The sequence below is a fragment of the Scleropages formosus genome, chromosome 21 (genome assembly GCF_900964775.1).
Source record: "Scleropages formosus chromosome 21, fSclFor1.1, whole genome shotgun sequence".
NCBI classification, from domain to species: Eukaryota; Metazoa; Chordata; class Actinopteri; order Osteoglossiformes; family Osteoglossidae; genus Scleropages; species Scleropages formosus.
In genome coordinates, this window is record NC_041826.1 from 4,922,358 (window position 1) to 4,935,919 (window position 13,562).

Sequence of the window (13,562 nt, forward strand, 5' to 3'; positions counted from 1 at the left end):
AATAATGTTTTAATCTTATTCATCTGTCCATTTAAAGAAGGCTATTGATGCCTCCTTGTGAACATGTATGACATTTGCTCCCTCATCTGAACTACATGACGTAGAGCGCTGTCAGCATATGTGGTGTCAGTACTGACAACCCAGATGTCACTCAAAATGTATGAAATGCCAAAATCACCTTGTTCCACCTGTTGCCACCTTTCAGTACATTTTGCCGTGAGCGAAAACTGCATTTTACAGTGGTCATTGATGAAAGTATGAATACCCTTTTTCCAAAGGGTCTTGTCTTTTGAAAAGCAACACTTTGCCAAAGCCCTCAGCGATAACACGGCTGTTGGAGTAGGGTTCGCGCCATGCAGTATATTATTTTGAGCCACAAAGTTAATCAGTCATGCCATCTCATTACAGTGGCCAAAAATTCTCTGAATCTGAGACAATTTACTGTTGTCTAAAGATTAATTCCAACCAATGAGAGCCTTAAGTTAATGGCTTATCCTTTATGCCAAATACCCCCACTGTATTTTTACTGAGTTGATATGCAGTGTTTTGTTATTCAGCCTTAGAGAAACCTATGCAAAATGTGACTTAGTACAGTGTATCAGGGAGCCCTTTTTTCAGGGGTGCTAAAATCACTACATTTCAACTGTTACATTCCCTTGTTGTGCTTAACTGTGTACTTGAGTATCTTGAATGTGGGGTATTTTTTTAGTGAACGGTTTGGGATTTGCCTCTCGTACGTTGTAGAGCAATCATTGAAGAGAAACACTCAAGGGACACGTATGTTGTGTGCACTGGGTTTTTTTCTGGGTAACACGAGTTACATCACTGGCTAACTGCAAGTGAATGTAATGCTCATCTGAGGACATGTTCCATAATAAACCTTAATGTAATCCTTTGGAGAAAAAAAAATGTGTTAGCAGAATGTATTACCTGTAAAATCATTCTGAAATTCACACTTCAAAACATCCCTCTATTCCCTCTGACTAGCAGCCATGTAACCTTGACTAAAATCATGGGTAAAGTGTTTTGTTTGACTGTGGTATAGGGACCTGTAACCGATAGTGTTAAAGTGTGCATCAAATTTGGTGAGTGAATTTTGGCGTGCATCAAATCAAAAAACAGAACTCAAAATAATTGCCATCCAAGGCATTTGTGCTTTAAGTATCTTTTTTGTTATTTTTATGCTGTAAAGTGTCTGTGCATTTTGCCCTTGGAGTAACACACTGGTCCTTATACCATGGTCAGGCAAGTTAGGGAAAAGGTATTTCAAAATACAGGCTTCCCTTGCATAACGATTGCTCATATTACTAGAATTCGGTCTTATGAGCACATGTAATTTGTGTCCTAAAATTTACGTAAGGAGCTTTCAACTGAAACTTAAGAGAATTGCTTTATGAAAACATTGATTTTGTAACGCGAAATACCATAGAAGTAAGCAGCCCCACCCGCTTTTCAGTTTTCTTGGAACCAAGTGCCTGCTGACAAGGATCTCTCAGAAATCTCATGACTTTTCCTCATAGTGTAAGGTCATCATCATAATAGTTAGCCCTACAGCAAATACATTTGAAAGAAAGTAGTAAAAAGCAAATGAAAGCCTTACCTATGTTTTTAAAATCTGAAGTTTCCATGTGCATAAAATCCTCATGAACAGCAATATCATTAGGAGTGAACTGTGATTTGATTTATCATTTGTGTATTGCACATGATACTACTGTATATGAACAGAGCAGTTATGAGCATTGCACATGAATGCAGTAATTGCATTAAGAACTGCCTTGATAGCTGGTTTTCCAGTAATAGTTGTCGCATTGTAAAAAGGCATCAGGTGAGCATGAATAATAAGTTCTTTATTTTAATGTGCATTTGAAAGCACCTGGAACACAACTTTAAACAGAGAAATTTAGAATAAATATAAGCTTTTACAAAAATGCAATAATAAAAGAACAGAGTAATACAATACAATAGCAGCATTTGAAAAATAGTCTATACAGAGCTTTTGAAAGTAGCAGTACACTGGAGAAGAAATGAGTCATGATAAAAAAGCATTTAAAAATTTACTACAATACAAGAACCAAAGAATCCATTCTTTACTGGTAACTGCTTGTCTAGTGCAGGGTCATGGTGGTTTGCAGCCTGTCACAGAAGCGTAGGGCATGCGATAGTCTACACCCTGGGTGGGATGTGAATCTCACATATGCAGTCGTTCACATATACACACACCGTAGGCAGCATGTCTTTGGACTGTGGAAGGAATTAGGAGCACCTGGCGGAGACCACGTCACCATGGGGAGAACACGCAAACTCCATACATACTACGGCAGGACTTGGGTTGAAAGGATGAAGTGGGACTTTTCACTTTGGTGGGAAAATTGAGTGAACCATTTGGGGCTCAGGAATCCATTATTTATTTTTCCGTTTAAATTAATGAGGAGTTCTTAGGAGTCAGTGTTGAGTTAGTTGGGTTTTTGAGAATTTGTTACACGAGCATATCTTCAGGAGCAAATTACGTATTATGCAAGGGAAGCTTGTGTTCCGTGCTGCTTTTTTTGAACTTGGACAGTGCTTTTCTTCTTATGAGGTTACCTGACATGGTTTATAATATGAAATGTCTTATGAATTACAGTGCTTAGGATGGGAGCAGTTGATTATTGTTTAAAGTAAAAATTCTTTAAACAGTTTTTTTTTTCCTTCAGTGCACTTATTTGGGGGAAATAAATCATTTATTCCATTTCTACATGTGCTGTTTCATGAAGGACTAAGATATGAATGGAATGAAACCCATACGAAGTCTTCTATAATTGGCTGCTACAGGGAGTCGATTACCCTCGCTGATAAATGCGTTTTTTACGTTGTAGCACTGCCCCCCCGCCCCCCCTCCCCCAGCTGTACCACAGCGACGCGCTGACGCAGATCCTGGATCCATCCCCGTAAATGAGCTTAAAATAGTGATGTGAGGAGCTACTGGTGAGCAGAGGGGTCATGTGGGAGGCCCTGTGCTAGAGGAGCCTGTAAACCCCTTGTGGTTGTGCCTTGCCCTTCTGAGTCACCCCCTCCTCTCTGTACCTCACTGCCCTCTGTGAGCAGCCCCCCTCGCCCCTCCGTTAGGTTCTCTTCTTATTGGCACCTCCTCTCTGGAGGCCCGTACCCGTAATCTGCTCCCTGTGGCACAGATAGTTCCTCTCCATTACTGTTCTGTCCCCTCGTAGCCATTCCGTTCCGACAGAAAGGCGCTGCGCTATTATCCTGTCAGGGGTTCGGCGTTAACCTTTCCACAATCATGCAGATATTCATTCGAACGTCTCTTTTAATGGCCGAAGAGGGCAGTATCAGCGTTACAGATATTGCTCTTAGTAAAAGTACACCCTTTTGCATTGCTTGTGCCTCCAAAGCCATATGTGTATCTGCACACATTCATAACGTGTACAGCGACAGAAGAGGTATTGAGAAGTCAGTAAAAAACAAGTAATGCTGGACGGCGTCTCAGAACGTTGACGTTGCTCTCAGTGTGCTTGACAGGGTGATGTTGCAGTGCCTTTCTTTTCTCTCGTGCGCAGACGATCCAATGAATGTTTACATTTTAAGCTGCATTTTATTGACAGATGACCCCTCCGTCTGGCGCCCCGTATTAAATGTACCCTCCCTGTGCCATGTACTAAGTGTAGTATAGCGTTGTGTGTAGAGGGGTTTGGATAGCACAATGGGGAAACAAAGCATGATGTCTTTCCCCCGTGACTGGGACTGGGCGGAGAGTATGGAACTGTGTAATGTCTTTCTGAAGGCTTTTTTGTGGTTTATATGTTGTTACATATTTTACAGCATTAGGATCTATGGGATTTTTTGACTACTGCAACAGTTCAATGACGTTGGTAATTTTTTCTTTCAATTTTTTTCCCCCCCATTGAACAGACCTGGGTCCAAACTAATCTATAGCCTAAATTTGATCGTTAGTATTATGTTTGTGTCTTATACTCTGTTTACTATTTGGATACAGTAAAGTGTACGATAATGAACTGTTTGGGTACTAAACCTGGTTACAACAATTTGAAATGAAGTTAGCCCATTGTGTTTTTATATTTGAATGGTTACTGTTTCTTAAACTCTCTTTAATGGTTAACTTCATTTTCTCTGAAGGAAGATTATGCCAGTACCACAACGTCACATGTTTCTTGGCATGTCACGTGACACAAAGAGCAGAGAGGGCGTTCTCTGGAAATTCGAGCTGGAGGCTAGCCACCTCTGCGCGCACACATGCATTCCCATGATTCCTTGCACCCCTCCACTCTAGGTGTTGCCCTTGGATGGGGCCCCTCACTATGTACACCTCCCCTGTACCTCAGCAGTCAACATGCTATATATATGGAGGTATGGGTCCATCCCATTTTAACACTTAGCCACAAAGAGCAGTTATTCTCTGAGATGCACACACATTCGGACCTCTGTATACATACATCCACACAAGCACTAAATCATACCCCATGTACAATACAGAGGTTTTTAAATTTAGTTTCCTTACTTGTTTATGTTCTTCTTTTACTTTGTTCTGGAATTTAAGTCTAGCTGAATTTTTAAAGATGCGAAACAGTTTTAAATGCAATAAATGAAATATGTACAGATCATACAACTTGAGAAAATGACCAGTTTTTTTTTTTTTTTTTTTTTAATGCAGCTTAGGTTTTCATTAGTTGTTTTTGCAACATAAGTTCATTAACTATCCCTAAACTGTTGTACATATCAAGGCTGCTTTTAACAGTTAAAGGATTTTTTTTAAACATTTTGTTTATACTGGAATATTGTTTAAATGTTTTAGTGTATTCTTGAGTTTCACCTTTTTTTCTGAGATTTAAGTAGTTCACTATAAATATGCATCAAAATATAGATATTGTAACGATTCATTTAGTCATTGTATGTACTGTTCTATTAGTCTTGAGATAAATGTACCCGTAGTTTATTTGGCAACGTACTGTTTTATTAACTTGTGCAAACGCAGTAATACTAATTTTGTTCTTTTTATCTTTCAGCAAGGAGCAAGCAACGCAGAAAAGTTTGACTATGTGAGTAGTTAAACTTCGGGTTTGCAGTACTTTCTTTTGAGCTCTCAATTGGATGTAACTGGGTTTAAATGCACTCCGGTAAATGTCAGCACTTATCTTGCAGGTCATGAATTTCCTGAATAAAATGGCAGGGAATGAGTATGTTGGTTTCAGCAATGCCACGTAAGTGCGCGTTTTGTACATGTGAAGGAGTACAGTTCCTTGGCAGTGCACAGTGTGTTTCTGGCTTAACTTTTAATAACTCAGTAAAAGCTGTGAGCAAAAGAAATGACAGTGTTGTTAATATTTATAGTAACAGTTTTTAGCAACCCTCGATGCTGTCTCCTACGTTTCTTTCTATTGAAATTTAGCAGGGCGGACTGTGAAAGTGGTTTCTCGTGTGTTTCTGACCCAGATTCCAGTCAGAGCGCGAGTCAGGAGACAGAAATTTTGCCATAGGCTACTACCTGAAGGAAAAGAAGGTCAGTGACCAAGACCCGGGGCGTTGTTACTGGGGAAAGAGAAAAGATGTTCTGCACTGGCACCTTCATCCCTGCCGCAAATGATGTACGGCTGTTTCAGTTCTCATCTGATGAGCGCCAGGCTTTTGGGGAAAGAGTTAAGCAGTAGTACTGGCAGTAGGTCTGTAAATGTAGCCTGCTTCTTGGGGCGGTGTGGCCACGGAGACAGGATCACAAATGCGTTCAGTGGAGGTCTGGAGCTTTGCAACGAAGTATTGGTGCTCTGTCAGTGGCCTTATCCTCCCGCTTTCCCATGCAGTGTTTCCCTGAGGGTACAGACATGACCTCCATCCTTGACTTCTACTTCCAGGTAAGAGAGAACTACCTTGCTCAATCATATACCTTTTAGGATTTGCTTGGAATTTTCAGTTCATTATCAGGACTATTCTAACTTAAGTGTTTTTTTTTTTTTTTTTTTTTTTAAAGGGTGTTGATTGAAAAGTTTTTATAATGACTATGTATGGTTTGCTTGTTCACTCCCCTACAGCTGTGCTCCATCGAGGTGACATGTGAGAGCGCCAGTGTCATGGCTGCCACCTTGGCCAATGGTGGCTTCTGCCCCATCACGGGGGAACGCGTGCTTAGCCCTGAGGCAGTGCGTGACACACTGAGTCTCATGCACTCATGTGGAATGTACGACTTCTCGGGCCAGTTTGCTTTCCACGTGAGTAAAACCATACCTGTACCTCAACTCGCCATCCCAAATCCTTCCTCTTGCCTAAAGATCAGATTGGCTCTCAGTGCAGCACTCCCAGCCCTCACTGACCCCACAAAGGGACGTACGGGTTTATACAAGCACACGCATCACGCACCAGGCATCATGTGAATCCATTCAAAGTTGAAAGTGTGGCCATGCATTAGAAAAGGGGACCAGTGTTTCTGTTTACCTTGGTTATTTGTACTGAACGTGAAGAGTGGGTTACCAACTCATTGAAATGCACCTACTAAGAGACTATAAATTATTTACGGAAATAATCCCAAATTCCTTGAAAAAAGTGAGCTGGTGCTCTTCGCTTCTTTACAAAAATAGGTTAACGTTACCAGCATTTGCTATTTTATGATAGTTATAATGTCAGGCACACGCTGTGTTATTTGTGTCTGCATCTATCCTGCTCTCTTTTCCTTCTCGGTTTCTTCTGCCACCTGTATGGAAACATACTCAGGTACAATCGTACATTTTGTAAGGTAAAGCCTTTTTGTGTTCCAGCAACCATTGCCGCTCTTAAAGGCACCCTTTTAAACAGAAATGGAATTAAAGTAAGAGGATTTAGAAATTAAAAGCAAATAATGCAATAAACAAAACAAACATAAAAAAGGTGGTTATAGATGCAGACAAATCCCTTGTGCTATTAAAGGATAAACATAGAAAAAGAAACATTAAAAGCCAGAATGAATGGCAGAAGTGACATTTGTGTGTCACTGAATTGTCTGTCTCTAGTTTCAGCCAGGATCAGTCCTCAGATTTACACTGCATGTCCTTGGGTTGATGCCCTCATGTCCTTCATGCTCTCTTGCAGGTGGGCCTTCCAGCCAAGTCAGGTGTGTCAGGAGGCATCCTGCTGGTGGTGCCCAATGTCATGGGTGTCATGTGCTGGTCCCCACCGCTGGACAAGCTAGGCAACAGTGTGCGGGGAATCCAGTTCTGTACGGTAGGTCAAGGTTGTCGACTGCTGGTGCAGTGCCAGCTCTGGCTTCCCTTGCATAGCACCTGTAATTTGTTAGTGAAAATCTCTTTGATTAATTTTACAATTTGTAAAATTAATTCTTATATACCATTAATTTAAAAGGAGAAAAATAATGCGTTTCTGAGCCATTCATCCAATTTTTGGGAACCAAAGTTCTTCCCTTATCTTTTAAACATAGAGGAAATTTTTTTTTCTTCATGGTTCCTCATTACGATGAAAGGTGATTTCTCACACACACACACACACACATTTTCTGAACCGCTTGTTCAATACGGGGTCGCAGGGAACTGGAGCCTAACCCGGCAACTCGGCGTAAGGCTGGAGGGGGAGGGGACACACCCAGGGCGGGATGCCAGTCAGTCGCAAGGCACCCCAAGTGGGACTCGAACCCCAGACCCACCGGAGAGCAGGACCCGGTCCAACCCGCTGCGCCCCCCTTAAAAGATGATTTTACATTATAAAATATTAGATTCTAAAGAGATGCTTTCCAAGATGTATACGTCTGTGAAATAATTTAGGTGTGTGGGAGGAGCCACCCCATGGCAAGATCCTGGGTACTGTTTGTGTAATGTCACCAAGGCTAAAAGTTCATTTCTCATTTATTTATTTAGCTGATGCTTTGAATAAAGTGGGAAGTGCCTCCTTTTTAAAGGATGGATTGTACCATAGCTTTGACAGCATTAGCAGAGCGAGCGCTGCGGTCGTAAAGGGAAAGTCACACTGAACTGTAAACCCCTGAGGTATTTGTCACAGAAGCCGCAGTATGAGTGCAGTGTGGCACAGTGGTTGCTAGGTTACACAGAGAGGAGACGTTTTTCTTTTCTCCCTCCATTAATCTATAGCTGTCTGTTCTGTGATGAGGGAGAAGAGCAGAGATATTGCAATACAGTGGCACTGCATCTCACCTGGGTCCCTCTTGTATTTCAGGACCTTGTTGGTCTGTACAACTTCCACAACTATGACAACCTGAGACACTTTGCCAAGAAGATGGATCCTCGCAGAGAGGGAGGTGACCAGCGGGTAAGCACACGGCCTTTCCACCCCTGCAGACCCACCCTTCCCATCACCCCAACCAGCCCCTGCCCTGTAGGTCAGTGAGGACAGTGGGCACTTGCCAATCATCCACAAGCTATAACATAGAAGCTGTAGAAGAAGCTGAGCAGTAGGAGGGAACCACACAGTGAGGAGGACTTTACCGGTGGCATCACTCTTTCATCACTTACTGTTCACAGAATGCATCCTCACGTCTTGTAATACACTGCATTTTTGCACACTTTTGGAGGAGACGAGGACATTTCTGAGTTCAAAAATAAGTAGTGCTCAGTTTGTCTTCGGAAGTAGCATCTGCTCAGGGTTTGACAACCTTGGTCCCTGCAGGCTCTGTGGTTTACTACTTCGTTACCAAAGAGCTTTTAATTACTGGACCTTGACTGGGGTTTAGATGGAAAGCCTCATACAATCAGATTAAACTGAAAGCATTAGTTTAGAATTTGTTCTCATATTGTTAGTGACTTCAAAATGCCTTTGAGTTTTAGGAATCTGGAAAGTCATGATGACAAGTATTTTGAATGTAATGTTACATCTGTAAATGAGTTTTATTTTAATTTTACTAGCACCATGAGAGGTGATTTGCCCATGTTCTTTGAACAACTGAGGATTGGTAAAAGCGAAATAAAGCACTCATTTATTCTGTTCTTTTAGATTCTTGAAAGTATCCTTAAAGAGAATTTTATTAACCCAAGTCTTAAGTTTTTAATTTGTTTTGAAATGATAGCAAGTTCTCATCTTGCACATTGTTTAATCTTATTTAAATTATGTGATGCATTCAGTCAAAATCCCAGCCGGCAATGGGCTTTAAGGTCTACAGCGTAATCTGTGGCACACAGGGAGCCGGGTTACTGAGCCCCGATGCCGATATCAGTACCTACTGTGTAATAAGAGGCCTCGTTCTTCTCAGCAAGCTTTGACATGTCTTGTTCAATTGCTCAAACGAATCTTGTACATTGAAAGAATTTAAAAATGAGTTTTCAGTGGTTTGCATCGGTCACACACCATACCTTTTGTGACCAGCTGCTTACATGATCAAGGACACATTCTAACCCAAAGGTCCCTGCGCAGTACTGAGTTGAACCTCAGTTGTTCCACAATAGTACACAACAGTATAAAGGGGGTAAGAATGCACTTCACTGTGGATAAAAGCATTGGCAAAGCAGTGAAGTGATTTAACAGTAATAACACTGAATGCTGATCTGAAGACTTAACGGCATGTCAGGCAGGTTTGTTGAAGTGAATGATGGCCGGCAGAAGTTAAGCAGGCCCCTGCACAAACGCTCCGCCACCAGGGGTAGCTATGCAGGAGTCCACAGACAACGTTTTACCTCCGATTTTTGGCATGCACATTTTGGTCTCTTCCGAAGACCACAAAAATACTAATTTGTTATCCGTATTGCCTGAAAACAGCAGCACACCTTCGGACCGATGGATTATGAGAGCCTTCAGCAAGAGCTAGCTCTCAAAGATACTCTGTGGAAAAAGGTGTCCCCCACAGAGTCCAATGAGGACAGCTCCACCACTGTAGTCTATAGGATGGAGGGTGTCGGGGACCGCAACTAAAAGACGGACCTGCTCATGCTCTGTGGGAGGGGGACGGGGGTGTGGAGAAGAGACACGCACGCCCTTGACAGCTCGCCGGATTCACAATTAATATAAATTCTCAACCAGATTGTTTGTTACAGTGTGGTTGGTGGATTGTAAATGTGGCAGCCTGTCATTTCCTCACTGTATCTGAATTATTGTACTTTAGTTGATTTTGAATGTCGACCCATCAGACGTGTGTTAACACCCGAGATGTGCAAAGCTCGCTTAAGCTCAACGGCGAGCTGAAGCTCTTGCGTGATGTGTGTGTTTGCTGTTTGCCGTGTGCCTTGAACCAAAGAGCAGGGAGGTGAGCCTGGAACACATTCACGCTCCCTTAAACATCACAAGTCAAATACTGTACCAGGCAGTTTAATATTAGGTGCCTTCATGCCTCTGGGTTTCTGATTTGCTGTTGAGCTCATGGGTTTCCCTGCACCTGCTCATATTTGAAGCAAGGAGGTGCTGCGATTTTGCTTTATTTTTTGCTATTAACTTATTTTTATGTACTGGATAGTTTTGAGTTTGAGATTAAATGTTTGGGCTTGTTTTGATTAGAGCAGTTAATGTGTAGTGGAAATGGATCTTACTTTATAATCATGCAAGATTTTATTTATACTATATTGTTTTTTAAAATTATTTTATTTTCAAGCTTTCAATTGGAAATTTGCCTGTCTTAGTTGGCAGCTTGTTCCTTGCTTTATTGCGATCTGCTTTCATGTGAGGAGTCAGTACAGAGGTACTGGGGAATACTCTCAACAGCAGGGCAGAAGCTGTCTAAGGGAATTAGATCTTCATAAACGTTCATTCGATGTCAGCTGCTGTTTTATGGGGCATTCCTGAATGTGGAGATTGTATTCCATCGGGGGGGCCATAGGTGTTCACATGATATGCATGAACTGTTTCCCAGTGTTTTATACATGTCGCACCTGCAGGGTCTAGACTGGAACTCTAATTGTCTTAACCGATGTGTGTTGTGCTTCTGTTAATAGCCTGTATGTTGTATTAACATGAATGCTTTTTTTTTTTTTTTTTTTTTTTCCTTCCCCCCTATTTTGTTGATTGCTTTTGAAATGTATGTTTGCAACAGGCTGATGCATTTGGGAAAAGTATGGTTTTGTTTGTAGTTTCAAAAAAGATCTTAGCACTCTAGAAATTGTTCTGTTATAATGTCATTCAACTTTATAATGCAGTGCATTCAGATGCCTTACTGCGGAGGGTCCGATCCAACACACGTGAAAGCATTAAATACATATTAGTATATGTTCTCCTCGCAGTTCTCGGTACTGCTGTGGCCTAAGGCTTTCACGTTGGTTATGTTGAACCCTTGCTTTTTAATGGGGCACTAATATTCACATGACCAATCAACATGTGTATGTCATTCCTGTGCTGTGTACTGCATACATGTCCTTCTTTTCATTCAACTGTGTCCTGGTGGGAAAGGTCTGCTTGCTTTTGTATGATTCAGGAGAAGAGTAGCCTGTACTTGAACTTAATGGGGATCCAAGCCTTCCAGTGTCCCGCAATGTGACGAAATTGAATCTTATTTATAGAATATGCTTTCTGAATGCAGTACCAGTATTTATGTAGAAAACCTTCAAACACCACATGTTGTACCTGATTGTGTGTCCCTCACACACCTGGTCTTGTGCAAATGTTTTTTTTTTTTTTTTTTTTTGGTGGTTTTCCTTTCTGCATCCATGTCTTTTTGTATCATTTAATAAGTCTATTTTGAATGCCGCCTCCCTTTGCTACTTTTGTTTCTCTACAAACATTTTGTGTTTAATTAAAACAACCGTGGCCTGTTGAATCCACAGCCGAAAACAAAGGACACTTTCTTTGCTGTATGTTGGACGTATTGTCACTCCTTTTTAAGAATTCAAGCGAAGTCCACAGCAGTTAATCCAATCATTTAGGATTTGAAGGCACCGGTTGTTTTTTGTTTTTTTTTTTTTTTTTTTCTCTTTCCCCCCCCCCCCCCCCCCCCCCCCACCCCCCTTTTGTGTGATAGACATCAACATGTGTTTCTGGAATGTTATTTTTTGTTGCCATGTAGCTTGTATGATCAGTATTATATGATTTCTTTTTAAGACACTTTGTTTGTGTGAATGATAACCTTTGCAGGCAGATGTTGTTTAAAATCTATGTTGCCTTGCTGCCAGTGTAACACACCGATGAAGACGTAACCAATAAATTTCTGTGCAGAGGCATTTCTGTCACCAATTTTTCTTTTATTTAGTAGCTCAGAAAAGTGCAATCATTTCTAATATGCGCTGTTTGTTTATAATTGTGAAATGGCTCATGTGCTGGATGTGGGTCCCTGTCTCAGTGAAGTGCTGAGACAACTAGTAGAAAAACAATAAATCTTTAGTACTAGGTGGTGTGTGTTCAGCTAGAGCAGAGGGGTTGAGGCCATCAGCAGGAGTGTGTTGTGTCCCCAAGCAGGTCAGCTGTGTGTATCCAGTTTTCCCTACTGGCTGCTTGTGCCGTTTCGTGTTCGCGCTTTATCCTAAAGTCTGTTGCTGTGTGCCAAGCCTGCTTATGTCCCTGCTTTGCGTAGCATCCTCCAGCCTGTCATGGCCGCTGATGCTTCACTTATCTCATGAGCTCTTTTATGGATCCATTAAGAAATCCCGCGGGGAAGCGTTTCCAACATTTGCACTGCAATAATAATGCCGTCTCTTGGCAATGTGTTATGAGCTTGATTATTGTTAGCCTTTTGTTCCGAGTGAACGGTGCTGTGACTCTGCCCTGGCGGGGAGGATGGGAGTGTTCAGCCACATGACGATGTGCTCGCGCTCGCTGGTTAAGCTCCTGATACGCATCCTGGCCTTTCAACCTGCCCTCCTGCTTATTATACTGTTAACAAGTGTGTTTGTGCTGCTGCACGCATGTGTGTGTGTGTGTGTTTGTGTGAGCGACATGCTTGCGTAAGCTTGCCTGTTTTTCTGTGTCACACACCTGCTGCTCCATTGTTCCGGTTTGGGGGAGGGAATGGGTTTACAATTTAAATGCACACACTGTCGTAGCTAGGAGAAAAAAAATGCGGTCCATGTGACAATGTGTGTGCGCAAAGTATAGTGGATCAATGCTAAAAGTGTGACTCCCGCTGCCCTCTACTGACCGACTCTCTCTCCCCGGAAAGTGATCTTCCCACTGTTTTTCCCCCTTCGAAATATGCTTCCGCTACATAAATTCCCCAAACACATGTTCAGTCAGTAATGACTCCTTAAAACAGAGCAACAAATCTTAACTGTTAGTCTCTGTTTTACCAACTGCATTGAAGTTCAAATTTCAGCCTGAGAAGTGTCTCATAGACTGTTCTCCAAACTCAGACTCTTAAAACATTTTTTTTCCGTTCCAAACAAGCCTTAGAGTCCCTTACTGAATGTGAGTTGCTTAATATATTGACTGTAGCTGGTCGCATCCCAACATTAACAGCCGTCCTTGAACCTTCAGGAAAAACTCTCCCGATGCTCGAATGACTTCTGCTCCGCCCTCTTGCTGGTTAAGAGCTGTAAAACTCCCGGAGAAGCCGCCGTAATCGTTCCGGTCCGCTTCCACCCGATTCTCCAGCTGAACTCGCCCTTTGTGGGTCCCGTTCGTTCTTGGACACTTTTGTTGGTTTGTTTCATAACAGGAAACGCATCTAGACGCACTGTCATCGTATGTGCTGTAGGCGAGCCGGAGAG

At 42.0% G+C, this 13,562-nt stretch overlaps 1 protein-coding gene across 5 annotated transcripts in view; it reads left to right on the forward strand.

Annotated features, from left to right (window-relative positions):
- The window catches only part of LOC108924274 (glutaminase kidney isoform, mitochondrial), a 40,995-nt gene that overhangs the window by 20,303 nt on the left and 7,130 nt on the right, over window positions 1-13,562 (forward strand). For 2 of the 5 annotated variants that reach the window (XM_018735525.2, XM_029247218.1), the window contains exons 8-14: window positions 5,019-5,051; window positions 5,155-5,213; window positions 5,446-5,512; window positions 5,811-5,861; window positions 6,039-6,215; window positions 7,069-7,200; window positions 8,164-8,256. In XM_018735525.2, the coding sequence (XP_018591041.2) occupies window positions 5,019-5,051; window positions 5,155-5,213; window positions 5,446-5,512; window positions 5,811-5,861; window positions 6,039-6,215; window positions 7,069-7,200; window positions 8,164-8,256 (612 nt within the window). Of the gene's footprint in view, window positions 1-6; window positions 4,363-5,018; window positions 5,052-5,154; window positions 5,214-5,445; window positions 5,513-5,810; window positions 5,862-6,038; window positions 6,216-7,068; window positions 7,201-8,163; window positions 8,257-9,696; window positions 10,922-13,562 lie in introns of those variants that run through there. The other 3 variants (XM_029247219.1, XM_029247220.1, XM_029247221.1) reach the window with 3 other exon arrangements.